Source organism: Struthio camelus, chromosome 4, assembly GCF_040807025.1.
Source record: "Struthio camelus isolate bStrCam1 chromosome 4, bStrCam1.hap1, whole genome shotgun sequence".
NCBI lineage: Eukaryota > Metazoa > Chordata > Aves > Struthioniformes > Struthionidae > Struthio > Struthio camelus.
In genome coordinates, this window is record NC_090945.1 from 56,088,388 (window position 1) to 56,114,683 (window position 26,296).

The following is a 26,296-nucleotide window of genomic DNA, read 5'->3' on the forward strand; positions in this document are numbered from 1 at the left end:
GAAAAAAAATTAAGCCAAAGCTGGTCTTAGTGTTACAAAGCCAAAGCATGTTTGTACTGAGAAACCAGTGTAAAATGTGAAAAGCAGTAAATAAGCATACACTGTAACAATGCTGTGTTTCTGTTACTGTATAAATGAATATGATCCAAACATTCTGATCTTCTAGGAATCTTTCTCTGATTTCTCAGAGCTGTTTTAAAAATGCTAGTCAAATAGCAGACAATATCTGCCTTTGTGGAAATTATTTACCTTCATAAGGTCTCTCATAAAAGATCAATAAGAAACCAAACAATAAGAATAGGAAACAAAGCACTAGATCCAGTGCCTAAAGTGGGACATGAGAGGAATTTAGGCCTCTGTGTTAAAAATGTGGTGCAAAAAGCTTGGCAGCTGCCACAGTCAAGACCTCACTATTTGACTTAGTTGTGCTTCTGTACATGCCCAGAACTGACTTAGATTTGGCAGGGCTGTGCAGATCTATGCCTAAACATGACTGGGATCCAGAAATGAGTTGTTCTTTTGCTTGAATCCACTGAAAGGAAAACCTGGGAAATAAATGCCTTGCAGGCAGTACAGGATGTAGAGTACTTACACAATCACAAAATGCAGTAGTGGCCAGTAGGGTTTTGCAGACTCATGGTTAATTAGGGCATTTGTCACTCATCAGGTCATTGTTCCCTGCAGAGTTTCTGCATTTTATGTACTTTAGTACATAAAATAATTCTGACCAAGGCAGAGCCCTTGGAACAGGGACCAGAACCCACATCTGCTCCGTCCAGTGTGCATCAACCTCTTGCACATTCTTTCTGGATCACTGAATCTCCAGTTCTTTACTGCACAGTGGCATGCCTTCAGGAGACTGAGGGGGATGCGTCCCCACCCTAGCATAGACTGGTGGCCAGGCTAGAAGGAGGGTAAATGCTGATAAAGGAGTTAAGTGTTGCTTTCCCCACCCAAGCCCTGCCTAACCAAAAGGAAACCCTCTTACGCCTTCAACTATTTGGTTGATTGCAGAGGACTAACTTGATAGGATGGTCACAGGGAAGGTGACTGGAAATGATGGGTTGAAGTTTTAAGTGTACATATTTTCTTCGATCAGTCAGACTGATACTTCCTTTCAATTAAGCCTGTTAATTATAGTATGCAGGTGAGGTAAGGTTTGCAGGGAAAGCCTCTATCTTTCATTAGACTCATACCACTGCTAACAGCTCATTGTCAAGGAATAGGATGGAAAGTCATACCCTGTTTTAATTTAAATGATTGAAGGTGAATATATTAAAGGGGAGCAGCCATGTAGTCATGTGGGTGACCTACCCTCACAAATAAGTTATTTCATTTCTTACTACCTGAGAATCTCTCTGCATGTTAATTTGGAAGAAAGTTCATTAAACCAACCTGTTGTATGGCTGGTGGATCACCAAACAGCTGTGATCTGTTGAGGTCTTGCATTTCTTCCTGCTTACAGAGCCTTTCTAACAGCAACTTTTTGCCTTCTGTTACTGTATGCACTTTCTCTGTTAATAGTTTTTGAAACTGGAGTATGGTGTTTTCAGAAGCACTTTTCTTGAGTGGAACAGGTGACATCTCTGTGGACAAAAGCAAAGTACGCTGTTAGAGTGCACGAGTCAATGAACTACTGACTGAAAATCTAGCACATGCCAGACTTTTCTAATGCTGTCTTTCTATTATGTCTTTTGTTGGTGGGCCATAGAACTTCATGGTGTTGTGTAGTGGCACATTGCATAATGGCTAGTAGGAATGAAGTATACCTTTTTCTTAAAATTGCTCATGCTGATCTCTCATATTTAGAAACTTTAGCTTTGCCTAACTACTGCCTATGCAAGGCATATTTATACTTTCATTTATTGTCAATTAGATGTTTAATCACTTAGTGTTACTCCTGTTAGTAGAGTTTGTGATGATGTACTGAACAAGTTGAATTCAAAACTGTGGTGTTTAGATTTGTTTGTGTTCACAGAATCACAGAATGGTTGACGTTGGAAGTGACCTCTGGAGATCATCTAGTCCAACCCCCTACCCAAAAAAGGTCACCTAGAGCACATTGCCCAGGATTATGTCCAGAGTATCTCCAAGGATGGAGACTCCACAACCTATCTGGGCAACCTGTTCCAGTGCTTTGTTACCCTCACAGAAAAGAAGTTTTTCCTTATGTTCAAATGGAACTTCCTGTGTTTCAGTCTGTGCCTGTTGCTTCTCATCCTATCACTGGGCACCACTGAAAAGAGTCTGGCCCCCTTCCTGTTCCATCTCTCTGTAGACAAGACATCATTTTATTATTATAAATAAGGGGGGAAACTCCCTGAAAGTTAATTTTGTCATCCCTCATTCTTGGACTTTTTGACTAGGGCATGACAGTTCTGCCAGGAACAAAAACAGCTCCTGACCTTTTCCTATATCAGATTGCGTACCACATATTTCTGTCCATCCCTTCACTTTTCTCTCTCAGGCATCCTGTAGCACATTTTTCTCTTTGGTAACAGCTGTCTTACCTGTTTTTCTCTTGTGCACATAATTTCTCCTTGCACTTACTGACACGTGTAGCTCCAAAAAGCACATCCATCACTGTGATACCATCCTTATTTTCCTCTGAGAAACAGAGGTTATTAAAACAGGTTATTCTTACTAAAATCTTCTCAAGTTTTCTGGCATTTGATCAAAGAAGAACCTTTTCCTGATGTTTCCCTCATTTTTAGGGGTAAGGATTGAAATAAATTATCAGGCCCACATTTTGATCAGGATCTTTCATTTTGGGATTGTTGAGGGCGAGAGAAGAATGTTAATTTGGGGGTTGGTGAAAGAGGAATTTGTTTAATTGTTTGAGTACTTGAAACTAGTATCTGGCATCCAGTTCTGCAGCAGTGTACGGATACTTTAGAAAGGCAGAAGGCTCTTACCATCATTCCATGTTTTTCTCTTCACACCCAACGATCCTGTGTTTGCTGTAACATCTCCCACTGAAACTTAAAAGAGAAAAGCAAGGTGACTAGATATTTCGCAAAGACATCCTAAAAGCAAAGTCAGTCACAAATCAAAAAGCTTTAAACTACAGAAGCAGATGCACTGGGACAAGTGACTCGGAGCAGACTCTAGACAAATTAGGTGCTGGTTTAGCACCTAGAATCAGGGTGGAGACACTACTTTACTTTACAGATGGCTGGAGCAGCTTAATAATGTTTCTAAAGGTTGTTTTTTTCTAAAGGTTTTTGTTTTTGTTTTTTTTTCTAAAGGTTATTGTTTTCCTTTTTCCTGCATCAGCATTTGCAGCACAGACAGGTTACACGGTCCTTTCCTATCATGCTGAAATGTAAAGCAGCCAGGTTAGCTCAAATACTCTTGGTGTTGACAAAGTCCATCCACAGCGGGTAGAAATGAGCAGTAATATCTTCAGCTTCCTGATTTGGAAGAAAATGTCTGTCTTAAGAAAATCATCCAGCACTAGCCCGTGGCAGATTTGTGAAGCAGCAGTGTCATCTCATGACTGTGTGGATTTCTTTCCAGCCTCAACTAGTGGTGCTAGGGTGTTCAAAGCAAGCCTCTGGGCACCACGTTAGGGCTCTAATTCAGGGGTGAGGGCAGCTGGCTTAGGGATGGCTGCAGCAGTTTCTGCTCCAGCTGTCCATCTTGCTTGTGCTGCCAAAAATGGTTCAGCTCCTCATTCAACATTTGTGACACTGCAAATTATTATCTGGTATATTGAGAAAAATCAGAATTAGTTCAGGTTTACCATAACTCATTAAACTATAAGCTGCAGTGGTTAAGCTGCTTCTACATGAGCATCTGATCTGCCTGGAACAGGAGTGGCTGCCTTTGAGAGCTGTAGCGGTCAGCCAGTAGTGAGAACTCTTACAGCTGACACAAGGTAAGCTGTTGCAGTTCCTACATCAGAGGCCTTTGGATACCGAAATAGAAGCAAATTCTGTTTATAAAACTGAGTTTGATTCTGCTTTAGCAAAATGAATATAATAATTATTAACAACCAAATAAACATCACTGCCCTGGGTTTTTCTCTCCAGGTGACAGTATAAATGGAATTAATGGAAGTTTGCTTTTTTGAGTCCTTGTATTTGACTTGTTACATATTTCCACAGTTCTAACTGGTTTGGGGCTTGCAGCTCTGCATCCATAACATTTTACGTGCCTATTTGATCACCTCCAAAGCATGTCCTTTGTCAAGCCCCATTTCACCATTTCTCACTTAAGCTTACACAACTACAAAGATTCTCCAAAAATCTCATTGAATACTTCAGATGTTTTCAGTTTTTGTTAATTTTCTCACTCCTCCAAATGCCATTTCTGTTCTGTGAATATTGCCTGCTTGACTATGCAAATATAGGTTCTTCATTTATTTTCCTCAGTCATTCTGGGCTTGTATTTCACTTCTGTACCATGGGTCAACAGGCACATTTCAGTGTAAGAGCTGTAACTCATTACTGAAGTTTTTAGTACCTGATAGGAGGCTAGAACTTTCACATCCCCAACTTGATGGACCTAGAGGCTGTCTTCTTAAGATACAGTCAACTTCATCATAAAACCTCATTTTTCTCCTGGGATTACCAAGTTGTTCATTTTCTTTCTGCAGTGCTCGGTATTCATATTTTAAGTTCTTGTACTTTGTGCGACATTGTTTCCAGTCTCTGTCTATTCCACGTTTCATTAACCTTCTGGCAATTTCCTCAAATATTTCTTTATTTCTTGTGGCTCCTTCAAGCATTTGTTGTATCTTTATATCTGACCATATGTTTATCAAAGCTCTGACTTCATTATCACTCCAGTGTTTTCCTGCTCCAGTATCATTAACTGTAATAACTTTAAAGTGATTTTGGGCTTCATCCAAGGGAATTTGATTATCTGAAAATATAAATGAAACAATAACTGAGTATTGCTGAATACACAGAAATAAAAGTAAATTTGTAGCTAATATTTCAGGAACGAGCTGGAAGATTAAGTTTTATATTAATCTCTTGTTATGAAAATCTTTGAACTTTGCACTGTAAATGCCCATATATGGTCACACTGCACTTAAATATGCAAAATATGTAGCAGATTAAATCTCTTGTCCCTTGAAAGCATCTACAATTCAAGATTTTTGTCAGTGCAATTTTGTTATTGATTCTAAAATGGACGTATCACAGTGTGGCACACAGAAAAGCAATAGCCTATGACCTTTAAAAGCAACATGGTATCTGCAGTGATAAGAAAATGGCTTTCCAGTATTGTTTCAAATTAGAAGGAGAAGACAAAATACCATGCAAAGGAAAATGCTACCAGCGACTCAGTAGAAGAAAAAGCTTAGTATCTAGCTGTTTACAGGTTATCCTTAGTATCTACCTGGTTACAGGTTAGGTAGATGCTAATCATAAAATAAGCTGAACTAGAGTATTACTGCAAATTTTGTTCATGCCTGGGAATAAAGATAGGAAGTTCATTCTTAAGTTTAGTGATAAAGTTAGATAGAAGTCAGAAGCAGATAAGAGAAGCTGTGTTTACAGTACAGATTTGGCTGCTCCAGCTTTTGGTATTGAAATTACAATGGGATTTTGTTTCAGAGGAAATGCATAGAACTAAACACTCACCTGTTCCAACTGTCCGCTTTGCTACTGGTGTACAAGATCTGTCTTCTGAGGTAGTGCTTACAGAATCATCATCTATAGAAATATGTAGTTTTAAATACAATTGATTTAGACAAAAAAACTGCTAATATTATTCTCATGTTCTGCAGGTAGCACTTATCTTTCTTAAATTAAAAATGTCATAAACCATTAGACTTTGAGGCAACAGATTCTAGCCAGGTTTTCTGCCACATCCTTCCCTAAAATCAAATAACATAAAGAATATTATATCTCATAAGCCCTGTCTTTCCTTCTGCCTCACTGCTTTCCAAAAGGCAGCTGTGGATGCTGCACACAAATTTAAAATGCTTGATTAAATATGTAGGCTTATGTGCATGGTTTGGATATTGCATATAAGTAGATTTGCATAACATGTTTGTACACAATGCTTAGCACAGGCTTGCCTGCCATTTTGTTTTTAGGTAAAATGGGTAAAGCCGGTATGGTGAAGCTTTGGTGGCATTTGTAAGGGTGCACTCCTGTGGATTTGCTCATGCCCAATAGAGACTAAACTGCAGCATTTCCCGTAGTGGAATCATTTTTAGAGCCTCCTGCTGTTTTCATAAAATGTGCAGGGGCCTAATCTCCCAATTCCACGGCCATCCTCTTTAAGTTTGGAAATTGTCCACTTGGTTCAAATGTTATTGGGAGGAATGACAGGCACAGGTACCTGCATGCAGACCTGCACTGACAGAGTAATTGCATAAGCTTCATTTTACGCTGTTGAGTATGGATTTTCTCAGATCTTTGTGAACTTTCCTAACACATCAGAAAGAAACTGGAAAGAGACATTTCCTGCTTATTCCTACTTGTTTCTCTGTTCAGGTTCTCTCTTTACCACTAGTCCATTTAGAGTCCATTTTATATAAGCTACCATGGTGGGTTTCGAATTTGGGCTCTGAGGTGTCCTTATCCCTGGCTCAGGAAAGGAGGGAGCAAACAGATGTTAGATTTTTGTGGGGAAGGTTTTAGGAGACAGCTATGTTTATATACTTCTGGATGAAAGGCTAGTCTCTGATGTAGAACTTCTGAGATGGAGAGAACATAAGCAGAAGAAAAATTGGAAAGCAAACAATTCATTAGTGCCTTTGTGGAAATCTTTAGCCTTAATGTAATTTGCACCTTCTGTGTGCAGGCACAGCTCTGTCCAAAACCATTCTCTACAGCTTAAATGAGAAAACAGCATTTTGGGGAAGACAGAAGAACTATTTTTTATTCTACTCACACCTGAGTTCTCTTCAAAATTCTATTGCAAACAGGATAGAAACATCATTATATTCTTTGTCTGCGTGTCTACATGCCACTTTCTTTTTTTCCCATCAAAGCTAAGGCTACGATAGCTTTGCTGTCATTTACAGCAGAAAAACTGAAGTGAGAACTTCAGAAATAAAATTCTGACTGGGCAAGAGCTGTCAGAATTTTTGAAACCACCTCTGGGTATTGGAAGCCAGCTCTGCTGACTCTGGGCTCATTTGCTCGTACCCTCAGGTTTTTCTTTATGTGCTTGGACTTCTCTGAGATTGAAAGTTTATTTTCATGTAGAATCAGTTTTTGGCTTGGGACAGAGGGAGAGATGAATTCTCATAGTTTTGAATAGCTGGATGTCATAGACCAAATATCTTCAAAAAAGTTTTCAGTAAAGGACAGAAGTAAATACTCTTTATATGTTCTGAAAAACTGCATGCATGGTTTAGGTACTGTTGGAAATAGGGGATCGTTGGTAAAGAAGCAGGGGATCATTTGAGGTACCTTTTATAATGGTACTGGCTAATAAATACACAAAGCAATACTTGGAATTTATAATTATTTTGTAACTGTGTTGTATCTTAAGTGATTTGGCAAATACTTGTTTTCATAGCCAATATACAGGCTTAAATTTTATTCATGAGGAAAACAGAATCAGAAATTAAATTCCTATGATTCTGTGTGTGATTTACTTGGGGTATGAGCAAAAAGTTGTTCTTTCATAAATAGGCTAATCTATAACTCAAGAAAATTCTTGCAGCTCCCTTTAACATTTGTGGCTATTGGAAACACAACCGTGGACCACAGGGGAGTGATAGTTCTACTCCTGGGTTCTTAAATGTTTTTTTTTTTAAACTGTGTTCCATAAATTCACTGCCTTCATTCTCTCATTCTCAACCATGCTGCCTCTCTAATCTTCTTCTGCTGTCAGAAATGGCATGTGTGTACCCTGCCTTCAAGTGATTACTATCCTCAAATGGGTATTACATGACAAGAACAGAAAACATGTTTGTATAATAAGGCAGTCCATTGATTCACATGACATGTTATTCTGTGTCATTGTGTATGAACTGTTCTCTTTGCATTAGCGTGACCTTGCTGTGTCTCTGAACTTTCAGGGACAAAGTTTTATGTTATCCTCAATGTAGTTTGTGTTTTCTATGTGGCAGTGCTCTTATGGAATTGCTTTAACATTGTCCTCAGTTTATACTCCTTACAGTTGTCTTTCCTAATTTTATCTTACGTCAACAACAACCTCTGTAAACAGTTGTAAAAGCGCTGTTGGTCTCTCAACATCCAAACTCCAAACAACATAATCATTAAGAAGGAAGCTCTTGCCTGGATCACAGAAATATGGCCTTACACAATAGAAATATTCTCATGAGAGAAACTTTCAAAGTAGAAGGACAAAGACTTATGATTCACAGAATCACTATGATAGAATTTTTTTTATTGTTTGCATTAACTTGTGGATGTAAATAGTAATACTCTAATAGTATATTTTGATCCAGGATGTCAGGCCAATAGATTTCAAAGCAATCTCATTTTCTCTAATGCATTATTTTCAAGACCTTCCATGGTTTCTATGCTCATTAACTGCAGAAGTGTTTTCCAGTGTCCAATTTTAACATTTTTAATAAAACAGTCCTCTTCTCCTGAATACTTGACACTGAATGTATGACTTTTGGATATTGGTAAAGCTCTGATTTCAGTTGCATGTTTAAAATAATTCAGAATACCTATGGCCATTGCTGGATAGTGAATAGAATGAAATTAAATGCACTATCATGAAATAGTTTGAAAAGACAGACAAGGCATAAAATCTGTTTCTGAGGCAGCTATTTAGCGTTCCAGTTCATCCTCTCTAGTAACTGTTTATGAAAAAACCTGTACTTGTGTCACAGTCAAATGCAGAAGTGTTACCATATCTACCATGAGTATGTTGTCTGGGGAAGTAAAATCTTTTTTTTTTTTTAAGAGTAGGAGGGAAGGAGAGATAAATGTTTATGCATTTTTGGACTAGGAAAACAAACAGAAACATGTTGTATCGTACCCAGATGTAGAACCAGTATAGTGTGTGGGAATATTTATTATATGAATCTTAGAAATATGCAGTCCCCTGTAAAGTAGAATATGTCATTATAAATGCCATTATAATCATGAGGATGACATTGACCTACCTATGTCAATTGTCTCCCTCTTTATTTGTGTGGCTTCCAGTGCTGCCTGGGTGGAACCAGTGAAGTCCGCCTCATCTTCGAGGTTTTCTGTTGAAAAAATTCAGAGTTCTTGTTCATTATAAAGGCCTTCAGTTATGTCATGAGTATGACCAACTTCAGAAAGTCTGCAATGATGACAACTATCATTAAAGTTTTCATATTTTAATTCATTAAGACTGTCATTGCTCTTCAGCAGTTGACTTAAAAGTCTAACCTAAGCACTTCAGTTTGAGGGTATAGATTAAAATAAATCCAGAACACCACGTAACAGTTGCTCAGTGTAGGTTTATGAATGAAATGTGCAAACCCTAAGTTATTTAAACCTGGGTCAGGGACTTACAACCACAGTCAGAGAACCATTCTACAAATTCTGTAAGACACATTTAATAACTGGTGACCCTGTGTTTAGCAGAGTGGGGAAGATGGTGACTTTCATAAGGGGTGTGTTCAACACACAGTGAAATCATTGAAAGATTCCAGAGTGGCTGTGAGGAGTCACTGAATCAGACCCCAAAAGGATGAGGGTGCTTTCATTGATTTTTGGATCCTGGTGCTCTGCCTGGATGACTGATCTGCAAGACTGATTGCCTGCTTGATAAAGGCAAAGTACTCAATTCCTGTCCTCAGAGCATCAGCGTTTCTGCAGCTGGTAGAAGGGTTTATGTCACACTGTCAGGGCCCAGGCCCTGGGCGAGCGGACAGCCGTGGCCCCTTGGCCCTGCTCTCACCTTGGTGGGGAGGAGAGCTCTGCTCCTCTTCCATTGGTTCGCTAGTGTTTAATGGAGAACTCCACCCCTTTGCCCTGGCAGACTGGCAGATGATGCAAGTAAGCTTTCAGATCCTCATTTCCAGGTGAGGAAACTGGGGTACAGAGATTAAATGCTGAAGGCCACACTGTGGATCAATGGCAGCAGTTTCTGGCTCCCAGCCTGTTCTCAGTCCATTCAAGAATATTGCCCTTAAAGGTTGAGCAATAAAGTATGTCCTATAGCTGTGACAATTTATTAAAAATTGTCCTCCCAAATCAAAGTGGGTTTGTTTGTGTTAGACATTCTGTATGAGATGACCAGCATCATGCTCTTTTTTTTCTCTTGTAAGCCAAGAATGTAGCTAACCTGGCCTGGCCTGGCTTTTTTTAACCACCATTCTGAGTTTTGGGGGTGGGCATGAGAAGAGCAATGCTGAGCCAAACAGAACAAACGATCAACAATTTCTCACATGAATAAAACACAGCCACTCCATCCACATTGTTTAATCAAGCTATAGATTTTTGCCAGCAAACAGGCTTATCTTCTACTCTGTGTTTGAAGCATGCTAAAATGCCACCAGAGCAACGCTGTAGATCTCTCTTACTCCCTCAGACTGGTACCTGCTACACTCTCCTTTGGCGCTATGTCATTATCACTATGTATCCTCTTTCCGCGGCTCATGAGGGAAGATTAGGAATTTGTCTCCTAATCCTTACCCTCACGTGTGATATGCGTAGTATAAACATGAAGTAGAGAATGTCAAATCTCAGGAACACCACGTCAGTGTGTGGCTTGTGTTAACTCTTTAACAGCTTGCAAATTTGCTGCAGTCTCTGTCACATAGATCTATGGAACTGGATGCAAACAATTCTGGATGCACAGTTGTGACTTTGAGTCACAGGCAGGCTGAGTATGCCTCAGGCTAAGCCAGTGAATAATCAAGGACTTCTGCTGTGGCACTTTTCTGAAACATTCTTCTTGAGAGGAGTTGAGGGTAGATGTATTAAAACATTATCTTTTGACTTTATGCCTGTACTTTTAAAAATTCCAAGCGCATGGCAGCAACCATTCAAAAGAAGCCAACCGAAATGCCTGAGTATGTACAGATTTAAGATCTTCAAGCAACCAGTTTTTAAAAAGCCCTTGCCTAATGGCAGTATCTTGGCAGTATCATGACTTCAATTTTTTCCTAAGAGGGATATATAGTAAACCTTATGGGGCACCAAGAATCCTAAAAAATAATGACAAGTCATTTGTTTGAAGCAAAATACTTGCTGTAGCTTTTTTCCTAGCACAACAAGATACTAACATTCTTTAGAATCCTATTCTCATGCTCCAGTGATATGCTGTGTGGCACTTCAGATTTAACGAAATATCACAGATTTAATCAAAAAGTGGCCTGTGGTCATAGTGGATGTTCTGTGACACATTTGGAACGTATATGTATATTGAGTTTGCACTGACCACTACTACTTGTGCAAATTGAAACAATCAGATCTTCTGAATAGATTTCTGGAATCAACTATTCTTAAAAGTGATCCCAGGAAATAAAACCTGTTAGTCAGAAGGACTAAATATGATTTTATTTCCAGATTGATTTAATATAGATATCTGTTATCAGAAAAGAGAAAATAGCGGCAACCCTAGGTTGCTTTTCTAGGCTCCTTTTGCCAAAAACTAAATGTTTTTTGTGATTGATATAATGCTCCTGCACACTCTGTTGGCATTCAGTGCAATGGTATGAGAGAAATTTCAATACACTTGCAGTCTGTAGAAGAACTTCTAAGGATCTATTTATCTTTGTTCCTTCTCAGGTGGCCATTCACTATTCTTTGAGTGTGAATACATTTGTGCAGAGGAGAAAACCCAGTGAAACATCAAATAAATAGCTATTTTCCTGAAACTGGTGCATTGTCTTTTGATTAATACCATCTGAATCTTTTCCTTGACAGCAGAGTATGGCAAACCTGACTGAAGACTGGCAGTGGTGATGGTATTACAGTGATTAGGAACTCACTCCACATGAGGATCCACGTGTAGGATCATGAGAAGCACATGCATTTCTGTGCATTTGTGCTCTTCTGCAGTAGCCAGAAAGCCAATGTCTGCCCAAGTTTGCTGGTATATATCTGGACGAGGTGTGCCCATAGCTCTGACTACAGAGTAAATTAGCCCCATGGATCAGTCAGGAAGATGCTGTGGTGAAACTCCAGTGCAAGGTTAACTGAATTTCTAAATTCTTATTTTTAACAAATTAATTTTTTTTTGCAGTTCTTAAAAAAGAAGTCACAGCTGAGTGTATATATAGATTATAATTACATGCTTGTTGAGAATAAGTTTTCTATGGAAGTTAGGTTGAAAATGGAATAGCCTTTAAGAAGTCACATCCTAAAGGCTATAGATCGTCAGAGATCTGTTGAAATCAAAAACCAATGTAATGTCAAATCCTTGTCTCATTGCATTTTTCACTATTTATCAGCAAATTAACTTATGAATATAAAGGTACATACAATCTCATAAACTACCACTTTTTCACTTTAAATTCCTTTGGACTATCCAGGAAAGGCATGTACAACAATTAGAAAATAAAGGGCCTCCATGATATTATCAAGTAAAAAATATACATATTTTGTCTGTATTATATAATACCTTACTCTGTTACCATAAATAACATTAAAGTTTAAGTGTTTTTTATCACCTGTCAGTAAAATGATTTTAGTCTGTGTTGTTCATATGGGAACAAAGGAAAGAATTTTGGAAAGCAAAACTGTACCACATCAAGATGAAGTGCTGTGTTTTTTGCCTTTTTTCCACAGAAGTTCAAACTTTAGTAGGATAGGCTGACCCAGAGACACTTGTAAAACACTTGCTATTTTAATCCTTGCCCCCAAAATCAGGCTACAATTTAAGTAATTACAATACCCAGAAACAAACAAAACTGAGAAAGGAAATGGTAATTAAGGTAGGCTATAGATCCATTATCCACAAAAAACCTTAAAGGAATGTTGAAGTCGCAAAAATGAGTACGTGAAACTTTACTGGAAGTATTCAGTTAACATGTTTTAATTAACTGGTTTAGAAGATCCAGAAAGTTAAAACACTGCAGAGCTGTAAGCAGTTGAAAACTGTCAGAGGACAGTGTAATAGCACTGTCGAATCTATGTTTTATTAGTGTCTTACTACTGTCCGTATATGTGTAGTAGTTTTGCTTCTTTCCAGGGAAATGTAATATGATACATTTTACAGGTAGTTTTAACTGGGTCCCACAAGTACTATTTATGATTTCTTACATATTTTGTCTCTCTCAGAATGAGGTCCCTATAGGAAATGCACTCTTCTGTGACAACCTATTTTTCCGTAATAAATGCCTCAAGTGTCCGTGGTGATCTGGTAAAGGCGAGTTATATATTTCTTTGTTAGTAAATTTAAATTCATACATTACATTTTCCGCTCTGGAGTGGTGGGGGAGGAATACTAATGCCCAATATATCTCAAGTTACCTCTCATGATCAACCATATCTTTATTTACTTGTCATAGCTGTTTCTTTTGTTATATGCAGAGCTGCCAGATTCTCTGGAGTAGTATTTACAGTAACATCCTCTGTCAGAAGATTTTTAATTTGACATTAAAGCCTTTCACGTTCACATTAGGCCATTCTGAATTCTGTAACACTATTCCTTAATGCCTTATTTATGAGCATATTCTGCCTCATGCTACTATAGAAGATTATGAGGTAATCTTTACTGTGAAGAGTCAAGTCTGTCAGCCTTCCAGAAAGACCTTCATCATGTCTCTAGCTGAATGTTAAACAACTCCCATTTCCCCTGAATGTTGAGTTTTCAGAGGCAAACCATAATGTTCCTTTGTAAAGAGCATATGAGTTTCATATTCAGTGGTCAGCATAAAATAGATAGTGATACTCTGCACGGAAATTTTGATTCCCTGACGTGAGCGTTTGCAAAATTACATTAAATATTGATCAAATTATATTGTGAAAAAGAGAATACCACATTAATTTATGCATAGGATACTGAACAATTCTAAAGGCTGGCAAAGCATAGTTTAAGTAAATGCCCTAATACATGGCGCTCAACTTGCTCAGAGCAGTAGTTTCTTCTTCCTTACATTCTGGACCTTGAATCCTTGAAAAAAATTCTGACTAGACTGTTTTCATCAAGTTTAGGCAAGCACACTGTAAATGCATACATATATGCATGTATTTATTAAATGTATGGTTATGTTATGTCCCGTTTAAAAGCTTTTTAGGCCTCTGCATTTTCTAACTGTCATTGCAATGTGGACTTATTTTAGAAATCCATTTTAGCTCACTAAATTTAAGGATTTGTATAAAATAGAAGACTTTTCAGTTTACCTGAGTCAGAAACTTTCTTTATATCTGCAACCCGTAGGTCTTCTGACATATTACTAATAGAGTCCTCTTCACCTGTGTCTCCAGGCATTTCTGTGTAAATAATGCTGTTAATTAGGGTACCAGATTAGTGTACTATATAAATACTATATAAGTACACTGCTGTGTCAGACCACAAGATCCATCTAGCCTCAGATCCTGTTTCTGCCAGCAGTCAGTAGTAGATGCTTAAGGAAAGAGTCTAGAAAGAGGCCAGTTGTAGTACAGTGAAGCTGCCCCAGAACGCTCTGCTAGTTTTCAGCAGCCTAGGATTTAGGTCCTTCCTCAGGCAGAGACTGTCTACTCATCTTTGTTTTGTTATGTTTTTCTTACTCACTTCTTCCATCCATTTATGAACTGTTAGTCTTATATTTGGCCACCATAATATCCTCTACAGAATTCCACGGTGTCGAATTCTTATCGTCTAATAAACAGTTTTAAGTTTAATTTTGTTCTTAAACAACAGGCTTATTTCTGGCTGTACATACCAATACAAATGTCTGAACTCCTGTGTAGTGTAGGTGCATCAGTCTACTCTAATTCTGCATTAATCTATCCATTACCAAGTTATCTATCAATAACCACACAAAGGATAAATGCACGTTTCACCAGCATTCTTTTGCTAGTCTTTCTACTATTTTCACATTAGTCATTTATGTCACTGGTTTGGGAGTCTTGCTTCAAAGGCCAATACAGCTGGGCTATTTGGGACCATAAGAGAAAGGGAGTTAAAATGTTAATATATAACTAATGTCTACAGCTACAGACTTCTTTTGCTCAGTATCTTCATTTTTCCAATTACACAGTCTGACCATCTTTCTGACCCATTTTTTATCTAAGCTGGAAACAATCTCTTCTGCTATGATTTTAATTCAGATTGGTCTCTCTATATCTCTTCATCTTGTGACCTAAATGTTGATTTTTTTTTCCTCTTGCAAGTATACTCTGTTTCTCAATTCTGTAAAAAAAAAATGTTTGGGGGAACTACTCAATGTCAGAGATTACCTCAAAATGTAAAGTAAACAACTGGACAAACGAGTAATTTTCCATTCACTGTTTTTTTTTCCCCAGCAAATTAGTTAATCCAGCTGGTTGGCTTTTTTGGTTATTTTAAGGTCTCTATAGTGCTGGAAAGCTAAAAATTTTAAAAGATATGGGTAGCTGAAGTACTTACCTATGGAGTCCTTTTCTGATTTTGCTTCAGTCCATTCTGGAGGCCTCCCACTTTCATCGTTATCTGATTTACTTGCTTGTTCCATGGTGCTGTGCCCCAGAATAGCATCCAGTTCATTAAAAAATTTCATGCTTTTACTTGTACTCCCTGAGTCTTGGGCATTTTTTACACTCTTGTATTCATGTTTCAGATTTTTATATTTTGTCCTGCACTGCTTCCAGTCCCTGTCAATTCCAAACTTTTGAAGTCTAGCAGCAACCTGTTCAAATATTCTTTTATTTCTCACTGTCCCCTCCAGTTGTTGCTGGATATTTTTATCAGACCATATGCGTATCAGAGCTCTGACTTCATTAACAGTCCAGTGTTTTCCTCCTTCATTTGCTACTGTTGGAATAAAAGCCGGTGTTTTGGAAGCCTCTATTGCAGACGTTGGATTACCTGCATCGTGTGGGGTAGAGGAGAGAGAGATTCAGGTAGGTAGTTGGGGTGGGGAAAGGACAGAGAGAATGAGAATGACGAAATCTATTTCCTAATGGCTTTTCTCTCCAAAGAAAGATGGAGCAAAAGTGACATTAAATGAAGATACTTGTCATTTTTGTTAATTAAGACAACATTTTTTTCTTCTCTTGAAAATTATATTTAAGATAGTGCACGTGCATTTAGTTAACCCGAGGGGAGTATTTCTTTCTTTTGTTCCCAAATACATTGAACTTTTACTTGAAACACTCTTGAGAATAACTGATTAACTGTTTTGTCTTTGAGAGACTGGACTGGAGAAGACTGTTATTTGGATGATGAAAAGTGCCATATTAGCACAACAATAAATTGGGCCCTGAGTCACTGACACTAGCATAAAAGCTTCTGCATTCCTGTCGTACTTTTGGTTTTATACACATGCACACCTTTAAACCAGGCAAAGACCTGAAGAATCTGATCCTTAATTCTAAGAACATCTCTTTTGTGGGGAGCTGAGGAAGGGAGACTTTTGCGTTAAGTCACACAAGGATATGTGCAACACTGAACCCAGTTGTCATGCTACAGAACTGCTCCCTTTTCCAGTGCAGTTCAGTATAAAAAAGTAAAAATTAAAATTTGAGTAATTTACTCTTCAGCACTAGCAAAATAATTTTTTTGACTTTTTTCAGTCTTAATTTTTTTTAATAGTTTCCTTGTTTATAACAATGAATTTGCTTAAAGACTTCATTCTGAAAATCAAATAGTTGGGAAAGTTCCTTCTCATGCATTTTCTAAATCTATGCAAAAAAATACTTTTTTCCCAAACAATTCCAGAGAGAGAGACATGAAAGTGCACAGTAACTGACACAGTTTTTTGCAGTCATACTGATAAACTGTTGCCTTTGCAACTGTCTTGTTCTCAAGGGCAAGCTAGGCTATGGAGGTTGGATACTTTATAGTCACTGAGCTTTGTGTGGCGGCAAAAATATTTGACCTTTGCTTGCACGTATAGCCTTAGTGGAACACAGCTGTGTATAACTTATCCGGGGAGAAACTTGTCCTAGATACAATCATTCTTTGCAAGTCTCCATAATTCATTCTATTTGTGAAAAGGCTGTACTAAAAGATACCAATTTTTCTCCTGTTAGTCCTGTTTTAATCTGAACTCTGCTGCAGCGAGCTCACTGATGCAATCTTGAGGAAGGTAATTTTCAGGTGACCTATCAGTTATGCTTTCTTCACTTCTTCCTGAAGGAGTGAAAGAAAGCGCTTGTTCACATGTGAATGACCAGAGAGAAGGCCTAAGAAAAGACTGTGAAGGTGCTCCACTAGCTCTGAAAGCCATAGAGCGTGGGATAATTTGGGAGAAATAAGGTTTCTTTAGCTTTTATGTGGACAAGTATTTCCCATTAATAAATTCATTTGCAACTGAGCTCACCTCCCCTTGTGGATATTGGTTTGTACAGATTCTAGTGAGGCAGTGATTGTTCATTTGTCCTGCTGTATGTAGGGCACTGTGGAAAATGTTTGTTTAGTTTGTTCCTCATTCCCTCTAAAAATTTTTGTGATTCACAGTATTTTACCCTTGAAACAAAGTGGTTATTATGGTCACTGAAAATTTTGTTTATGTTTCAGATGTAGTTTAGTTCTAATTAGTTTTAAAATATTTTTAAATCATTTGAGACCGGATATCGAGTATTTTTTGTCTGAAAGATGTCTCGATACCATATTTTGATATTTTTCTAAGCTTTGTCAAAAGCGAAAAAAAAGTGGAGCTATCTGCTGAAGTGAACCCAAAATATTAAGCAACATAGTTATAAAGGGCTTAACATTTTTTTCCACTGGTGACTGAAATAGTGCCTGAAATCTAAAAACTAAAAGAGGCACTAGGAACTTTCTAGTATCATGCTTGAGAGCCCCTGCAATTGAAGTTATTTAGCTGGCTTTGTATAAAACAGCGTTCTCAGAATTAAAGGTTTTTTTGGCAAGCCAAACGAATCTGCTTGGCAGTGTGTTGCAAAAGCACTGATGAGTAACATGGATTTAGGCATATTTCTGTAAATTTTGATGCAGGTACTTACTGCAATAAAAGTTGTATATATATATGTATATATATTTCCATATGAGACTCTTGTGTCTTCTTTAATTTCTTGCTATGGCAAGCAAAAGGAGCGTAATGTGCACTGTAAAAGCCATAGGTTTAGATGGGACATTGTTTTCTCTCCGAATATGGCACCTTGCAGATTCTTTAGCAACGGTTGTTGTAACTGGGCTGGGAGATGTATGGTAGGGCACAGCGGGTATGTCAAAAATAGAAAAAGCACTCTAGAAGTTCCGGACAGTGCTGCTGTTCATTCAGGCAAGGAATAAGCTAGCCAGTTACATAATACTGCCTAAAATGTGTTCCAGGTTTCTTCATTTCCTTTAGCAGCCCCTTGAAGTGGCTCACACCTAGGTTTTTCTCCTTTCTGGGCTGCCAGATTTGTGCCTTTGTTCTGTAACAGCTTTCCTCAGCAAAAGCAGCACAGTTCCCAGATAAATTGTTGTATGCTTGATTGGCCTTAAAGCATTATTCACCACCCCCTGCTTGAGAAGAGGATACTGAGAGCTGCTTGAAGACTATTGCAGGTCTGACCTCTGCATCTGTCTCCTAGCTCAGGCCTTTCACTCTAAGCAAAAATTACTTGAGCTGGAGAAAAGCCACAAGTTAACATGTGCATCTCACACTACCATTTGGAATGCTTTCCGCTAGCATATCACAAAATATTTTTATGTGTTTGGTTAATGTGGTTAGTACGATTAAGCTACAGCATGGGATGTGTTTTGAGTGTAAAAGGTGGTGGTGATGCAGTAGTTCTGTTACATACAGTGGTCAATATCTAGTGATGGATTAGACTGTTGAGTCCTAAAACTGGGAAGGTGATGGTGCAAAAGTGTGACCATTTTAAAGCTATGCTGATCAGAAAATGAATGATGTCATATTCAAGCTAGCAGAAGCTGCTGTGACAGCCATGTTGCTTTTTAGTTTCTGTTCTTTCTTTCTGCTCCATCATACTATACCTAGTTGAACTGGTCCAACATGGGACATAAAAAGTAGTGGATCTCCTGGAGCATCCTCATCATCTTCTAAAGAAACTGATATTTCACCTGGGAAGGAAAGAGTTTTTAGATGAAAAATGGGTATGGACTAAATTAGCTTAAATTAGTTCAACTGCAAGTGTCCATACACAATGCGATTAACTCTGCAATCTCCAAAATTAATTTGTATTTAAAAGTAGTCATAATGGGACAGAGTTATAAAAAGCAAAATAAAATATTTCAATTCTTACTTCTGAAGCCTGTTTAAAGCGTCTTATCATTTTAAAATTTTTATAGAAACTGACTTGATTTTAGTTGACTCATATATGCTTTTTTGACTCTCAGTATTTCTGGACTGCACATTAAACGTATAGTTTGAAAATAGATAATGTGAAGTAAGAGACATACAAACAAATGTGGAGTTCACATACAGATTCAGATTTCTTTGCTCATGGATTCAGATTTATATGATTTATATAGCAGTACATTTTTTTTCCAAGAAGAGTATTAAGCTCATGAAGAAAACAAGAACCTTCTGCAAATCTGTGGAATTCATTAATGGTACAAGGAAAGTGGGAAAATATTTTGGCTAGAGAACAGACGTATTTGTAATAGGCTTGATTCAACTGTAGCTTTTTACAGTATAGTGTTCCTTCTTTTGATTAAAAAACAAGAAAATAGCAATTGCTCCGTTAGCTTGGAAAGCAGCAGATGTAAGTCAGGTTCTGAATCAGCTTAATTTTCACAGAGGATAGACTGCTTTAAATGGTTCTACAGTAATGTACTGTGTTCAACACACCATGTTCAAGGAGGGTTTGAAATGATGGTTCACTGTATGTTGAGTGATTTACGATCAGTTCCAACCAGGTAGGTCACAAATCAGAGTCTGAATCAGAACTGTATTGCAATAGTTCACAACAAGGAGATTAGCGCAGTTATGGGGAATGTGGTATCCGTGAGCTAGGTGAAATTGAAAACTGCACTTATGTTCATTTGAAAACATTACCCTAAATCCTCCTAACTTTCAGCAAGACGCAGAACAACTCATAGATGCAGTGTCCTGCTCTATTAACTGCTCCCAGCTGCCTGCCTTGTTTCTCTGGCAGAGGCTGCACCCCCCTGCAGCGGGGCTGACCGAAAGAAAGGTGTGCAGTAGTAGCGCAAGGACCAGCATTTTTATCTGCTCAAGAGCTGCAAAGCAAACTGTGGAAAAGGGGGAACAAATTCTTTGTTGGAATGCCACTGAATGTGCCATGGGTACTAAGATGAGCAAGTGTCTTTTTAAGCCTTGATAATGAAAAAAATAGCTACTTTTATTCAGTGCTATTTACACAGTAATATTTAGGAATAAACAATTTATAAATAAGAAAAGTTAGCACAAAAAGGTATTGCCATATTTGATGAAAAAGCAAAAAAACTTCATTTGTCTGTATTGCATACCCTTATTCAATAAAATATGTATATAAAATACTTGTAAAAGATATAATGTGAAAGTCCAGACATGGAAAATGATGTATGAGTGGCATTTTCAAGTCAGCATTTCTGAAGGATCTTTTTGCATTTCTGGTAGCTGTCTAAGCTTGGTACACATGACAATGTTTTTATTGTTGATGCATTTCTGTGCTGACTTGATACTTTTTCTGCATTTGCTGTTGTAAAGCAAAAGGCAGGGAAAGTGGCCAGTATGTTATTATTTAACTATAAAGAGAGAAATATAAGAGAGCATAGATTACTTAACCTGAATTACTTAAACGAGCTTTACGTTTGTTGTTCAAATTCAAAAGCTAAAACTAATTCTCGCTTTAACCTGAAATAATCAAAGCTGGTTAACAAAATGATAAGGTCATTCATTTGGACTCTAACAATACTGTTGTTCAACTTCTGAACATCAGCTGCAGAACCACAAAGGCCATTTTAGCCTTAGAACTGCACTTTAAAATAGTGAGCTTGGCAGCTCCCCCTTTAATAGGCATTGCAAGCCTGACTGTAATAGGAAACGGACTGGGCCTCTAATATAGTGTTACTTCCCTGACTTGCATGAAGAGAGTTAATGTTCTGACAGCTGTCCTTGCTGTCTCATGTTATGGATGTACCCTGCATAGCTGCAGGATACATTTATATCTTAATATGTTTTCATTGTGGCTGAACTATGGTTGCTGTTGAGAATCTTCACATTAAATTCTTACCGTTAGTCTTGCATTATTGCAGCTAGTTACATTTAATTTCTGTTTATGTACAGAGCAGATTTTTTTTTTAAATGAAGTATCAGAAATGCTTGTGCATTTAACTAAATAGATGTATTTAATTTAGGGTTATGACCTTTAAAACCAGATTGTCCCAATGCTTCATAATGAAGTGCATCTCACCTGGGGTAATTTTTTTTTTTTTAATTCTTGGTTGGTGGTTCACAATTGAAATGAACCTTTTCTGACTTGAACTTGCTAAAGGTCCAAGACAGGTGAGAGCTAGGGTTAACAATTTGGGCAAGCTGAATCAAAACAGGATAATCTAAGGCCAGATCTTCAGGTGATGGGCACTGTCTTAGTTTCATGCAGTCCTCTGAAGTGGGACAGCTTGCATTAGCCAAGGATTTGGTTCTCAGTTCTGCATGCTGAAAAAAATGGAATGCAATTGCAATACACAGTGCAGAGAGCATGTATTAAAATAGTATAAAATTACCATTTTATTTTTAAATGTCTTCAGACAGATTAGCCTCTATTAACGAAGACAAATTGAGGGCAAGCCCCGCAGTTAAGATAAACAATGAAAAGTATGAAAAATGTCAATTTTTCTCAAACCTGCAAAATATCATTGGAGAGAGAGACTTTCAAGAGTAAAAGGGCAAGCCAGATGTCCAGCTCAGATGTCAGTTCCTTTGGCAATCTCCCCTGATGCTAATTTAATGTTTTCTGTTTTCTTAAAAGGATCCACAATCCTCAGTTAATGTAAACCTGTACATACCGTGGGAACAAACTGGGCTCAGCTTTGCATTTCTCTAGATCTCTTTTTAGCCATATTATTTGGATACCCATAATCATTATTGAGGCTTACACTTCTGTGACATTCAGGATATGACTTGGACATTTTGAGTGTCAAATAGCAAATTGTGGCCCTAATGAAACGTTAAACACAGCCTAAAAACATATGTAGAGAGAGTTGAATAAAACCTGATATGCAAATAATTTGGTAAAAATTCCTTCAGAATGAAAACAGTTGTATTTATTTTTTTTGTCTCAGAATATGATGTTTAAAATTGAGATCAACATGATAAGTTTTACTTTACTCAGTGTTTTTAATGTGAAGTTATTAAACATCCCTTTGTTTTTCAAATATTTAAGTGAATTGCTTACATAATAGTTTAATATACATTTAGTCATCATACCTAAGTTTTCGGTTAAAAGCATAAAAATCAATTAAAAATGTATTTACATCATAAATAACAATTTTCAAAGAAATCATCACAGCTTCAACATTTACTTTTTTTTTTCTCCGTTTCTCTCTGAACTGGAGCTCTAAAAAAGCCTTGTATTGCAACTGAATAGCAAAAAAAAAAGTAGCATTTCTTAATTTATGGTTTGAATCCAGTTGCTCAGTGCTCTGACACCAGTGGTCCTGACTGAGCCTTTAATACAAGCAGCTGGTATAATTTTGTTAGAATTAGGCTGTATTTACAGACTTCAACACTGGTGGGTGCTAGCATTTCTCCCCTACACGAGGAGTGCGTCAAGTCAGTTGCTGTTCTAGCAGTGTTGTTGGGGCTGTGCAACCTCAGCTTCAATTCTAGCAAACTTAGGCTTTGGGGATTTGGTTTTAAAAGCAAAGACAGAAAATAGAAGTGAAAACAGTTTTTACCTTGCGTGTTGTCTGCTGTGGGGCTTGTGTTCAGCTGCGTCTCAGTTGCAGAACACCTGCCGTTCTCTTCTGCTGCTAATTGTGTGACAGGTTCATATCGCAATATGGCATCCAGATCATGAAAAAACTTCATGGTTTTAGTGACATCCCCAGAGTTGTGGGCATATTTAACCGTTCTGTATTCATACTTCAGATTTTTATACTTTGCACGGCACTGTTTCCAATCTCTGCAAACTCCTAACTCCTGTAGCCTTTTAGCAATGTAGATAAATATTCCTTTATTCCTCAGGGTGCCATGGAGCTGCTTTCTGATATTTTTTTCTGACCAGACGCTTAACAAGGCTTTAACCTCCTCTTCAGTCCAATGCTTTCCTGCTCCACTCTCCATGTTGAAAGTGACCTGGAAATGATTCACTATTTCTAGCCAAGATTTCGTCTCCTAGGAAACCAGACGGCTGGTTGTCAGTAAGCTCCACCGAGAGGAAAGGATCTAGTTTTACTGGCTCAAGCTGCCTGAGGGGAGTAACTTGAGAAACTGCCAAATAAGCAGGCTCTGTATTAGAGGCAGACAAATAAAGCAGCTCAGGCACAAGTGATTGCTGAGGAGCGTTAGTATCTGCGTGAAGATAAGGCGACCTTCTGTGACATAGAAAATGAACAGAACAGCATCTAGCTCTATTTGTTTTAGCCCTCGTTGTGCGAAATGCTTTTAAAATTATCGCTGTGTTTTAACGAGGGTAAAGAAAGAGAGCTGCGCTATTTTTGTTCCTTTAAAAAAAAATTCTTGTGCCTGCCCTTTGTTAGGAGCGAACTGCAGGGCCTGAGCTGCGAGGGCTTTGCAGCAGCTTCTGTTTCCCACCAGGGCAACGCTTTGAAATTGTATTGCTGGGACTTCCGAATAAGTTGCAAGTATTTCATACTACAGCACCGTAAGCGACCGTCTACGTACAAAGATACACGTGCTCTTATTTTGAGGTTGACAACCACACATATATACATTTTTAACTCTAATGTTCATTGGTTATTAGTGATTTACTAAAAAGCTTGCATACTTAAAATCACTTATTGGTAAAATTATATAAGCATTTTAGTAATGAAATTGAGCTTAATTTTCTTTCCTTAGCACGGTATTAAAGATATAATCCAATTACCTGAACGGGCCTTTCATACGGGATGCTTGCTTCTCTCTCTTTATCCTATTTGATTTTGTTGATATTTAAAGGAACACTGTCAATATTTAAGCAGAAAATGTCTGAAATACTAAAATTGAACTAAAAGTTGCTGAATGCAGTATATCAGCTCTTTAAGTTTTACTACCAGGCCTTGTGTTTATAGATGGATATCTTAAACCCATTTGTTTGAACTCAGGAAGAATGTCCTACTCCGCAATTTTTTCCTTGAGGATCGTCTGTGCCATTAACTGGGTATATTTGTTCAGATAGGTAGGAGGTTTATTTTGTTTTGTTTTCTGGAAGCAAATGTTCTTTAGAATTTTGCTGCGCATGCCATTGGGGCTGGTGACCAGGACCGGCATTCTAGTCTTGGAGAGCATTTGTAATGGGAATGTTCAGCCGTAGGTTCGACTCTATTAGGTAGGTTTTTGCACCCAATGTTATTGTTGCTTACCCTAAGTAATACCAGTCTAATGTGTGAATAGCATCTTGTTCCAATATTCTAAGGTATTTCCTCTCCTAAGAAAAACATCTGTCCCTTTCTGTCATTATTATAAGAAAAACTGATCTATTAACTGTGATTTGCACTAAACAATTCAGATATTCTGATGTCAGGTATGTGAAAACTTGGTCTGTGAGCATGCACTGGGAGTTTACCAGTCTACCAAAGCCCATGTGAATGCTATAGGAGTGGTGGAGACTATAGCAACAGTTTTGTTGAAATTAACATTTTGCCTTATTCCAGGGAGACGTTAAAGGAAGATAAAGCAGCCTACGCTGTTACCTATAGAAATTCAGTCTGCAAAACATACATATTTCACGGATGAAGACTGCACTGTAAAACTCGAACAGTTGTGCCGCACTCTCACTGGCCCTGTCACAGCAGTTTGATGGAATCGGGCTGCTTGTTCGGGCATGTGTCTGAATGACAGAGCGTGGAGTCAGGGATCGCTGTGGGGGAGAATGGGGAGCAGCCTGGGAATAACCGTCCTTTGAACTGGTAGAGATCTTCTGTTCCACAGATCTCAACTGTCAGTCCGAGGTTGATTTCCCCCAAGAACAGTATTTCAGTTTTCAGTAACTGAGTACAGACTTTCTGTGCTTGGGTTCAGAAACTGAGGTGCCCGATATGAGATTTAGGTGCTCAGTCAAATGCATCGTCAGAGGGTCCACATGTTTGTATAGGTGTGAATGACTGCTGAAGTGCAGGAGTGAGAAAGCTGCTGCATAGCTGATCAGTGGATCCCTTAGGCAAAAACATCAGTTTCTTAAAAACAAACAAACAAAAACAACAACAGAAACACAGTAGAAGCCCAGACAACTATCATAGTAAAATGGCTTTTCAGATTAAGCATCTGCTGTTACGTTATGCCCACACTGAAACTGGCCTGCGATAAGAGCCTGAGCCAGTGCTTATTAACGGAAAGATTCCCACTGAATTCAGTGGCTTAGGCATAAGCCTTATATGACTGTTTTAAAATAAAGCGTAACATGGGCAAGAAACCACAGTTTTGATTACAAGGCTATAAAAATAAAACAACAAATAAGCTTACTTTAAAATTTCAAGTTGTAAAGAATAGAGGAAAAAACACCCACCCATACTATGTTAAAGTATTTCATTCTAAGCATTTCAGTGCTTTATATTAATTGTGTTTTGTCCCCAGGGGCCAGGAGAGTGCTGGCATTGTGACAAGCGATGGAGAGTCATCCCAGGCATTCAAAGTACACAAGGTAAAATGTAAAAGTATGTTTTGGAGATGCCCAACTGAGATGCTGACAGTTTTTTTTACCTAGGAAACAGAGTAATTGAAAAGACAGAAGTAACATGTTTTTGTGGACTATTCTGATTAGGTCATAGTGACAGTATCTAATTCTGTTACTTCTGCAATTTTTTGCCTTAAGTGCATGGCTAAAACACATAGACCAACATTATTCTGCTGTGTGTACGCATGCACACAGTGGCAGACAAACAGAACTATTCCGATCAGCCTACTGATGTAATAAAAACTACTTACTAAAGTCATCCTGCGCCTAAGGTGTTTACTCTGGAGATTTGGAAGCATTTACTGCTTCTGCTTGTGCAGAAAGAGAAAAGAAGAATCACAGGATCACAGAATCGTTTAGGTTGGAAGGGACCTCTGGAGATCATCTGGTCCAACCGCCCTGCTCAAGCAGGGACCTCTAGAGCACATTGCCCAGGATCACATCCAGACGGGTTTTGAATATCTCCAGGGAAGGAGACTCCACTACCTCTCTGGGCAACCTGTTCCAATGCTCTGTCACCCTCACAGTAAAGACGTTTTTTCTCAGGG

General features: G+C 38.1%; 2 protein-coding genes across 4 annotated transcripts in view; one reads left to right on the top strand and one right to left on the bottom strand.

The window, feature by feature from the left end:
• Positions 1-26,296, bottom strand: part of PAICS (phosphoribosylaminoimidazole carboxylase and phosphoribosylaminoimidazolesuccinocarboxamide synthase) — a 61,908-nt gene that overhangs the window by 19,695 nt on the left and 15,917 nt on the right. Inside the window, exons 2-11 of one of the 3 annotated variants that reach the window (XM_068942839.1) lie at positions 24,769-25,251; positions 22,813-23,753; positions 18,943-19,029; positions 15,427-15,864; positions 14,217-14,306; positions 9,056-9,142; positions 5,595-5,666; positions 4,468-4,869; positions 2,916-2,981; positions 1,396-1,586 (exon numbers count right to left, since the gene is read on the bottom strand). In XM_068942839.1, coding sequence (XP_068798940.1) covers positions 1,396-1,586; positions 2,916-2,981; positions 4,468-4,869; positions 5,595-5,666; positions 9,056-9,142; positions 14,217-14,306; positions 15,427-15,864; positions 18,943-19,029; positions 22,813-23,200 — 1,821 coding nt within the window. In that variant the 5' untranslated portion in view covers positions 23,201-23,753; positions 24,769-25,251. Of the gene's footprint in view, positions 1-1,395; positions 1,587-2,915; positions 2,982-4,467; positions 4,870-5,594; positions 5,667-9,055; positions 9,143-14,216; positions 14,307-15,426; positions 15,865-18,942; positions 19,030-22,812; positions 23,754-24,768; positions 25,252-26,296 lie in introns of those variants that run through there. The other 2 variants (XM_068942840.1, XM_068942841.1) reach the window with 2 other exon arrangements.
• The window catches only part of PPAT (phosphoribosyl pyrophosphate amidotransferase), a 53,409-nt gene that overhangs the window by 8,422 nt on the left and 18,691 nt on the right, over positions 1-26,296 (top strand). The window contains exon 2 of the mRNA XM_068942842.1: positions 25,649-25,715. Within this exon, the coding sequence (XP_068798943.1) occupies positions 25,649-25,715 (67 nt within the window). The remainder of the gene's footprint in view (positions 1-25,648; positions 25,716-26,296) is intronic.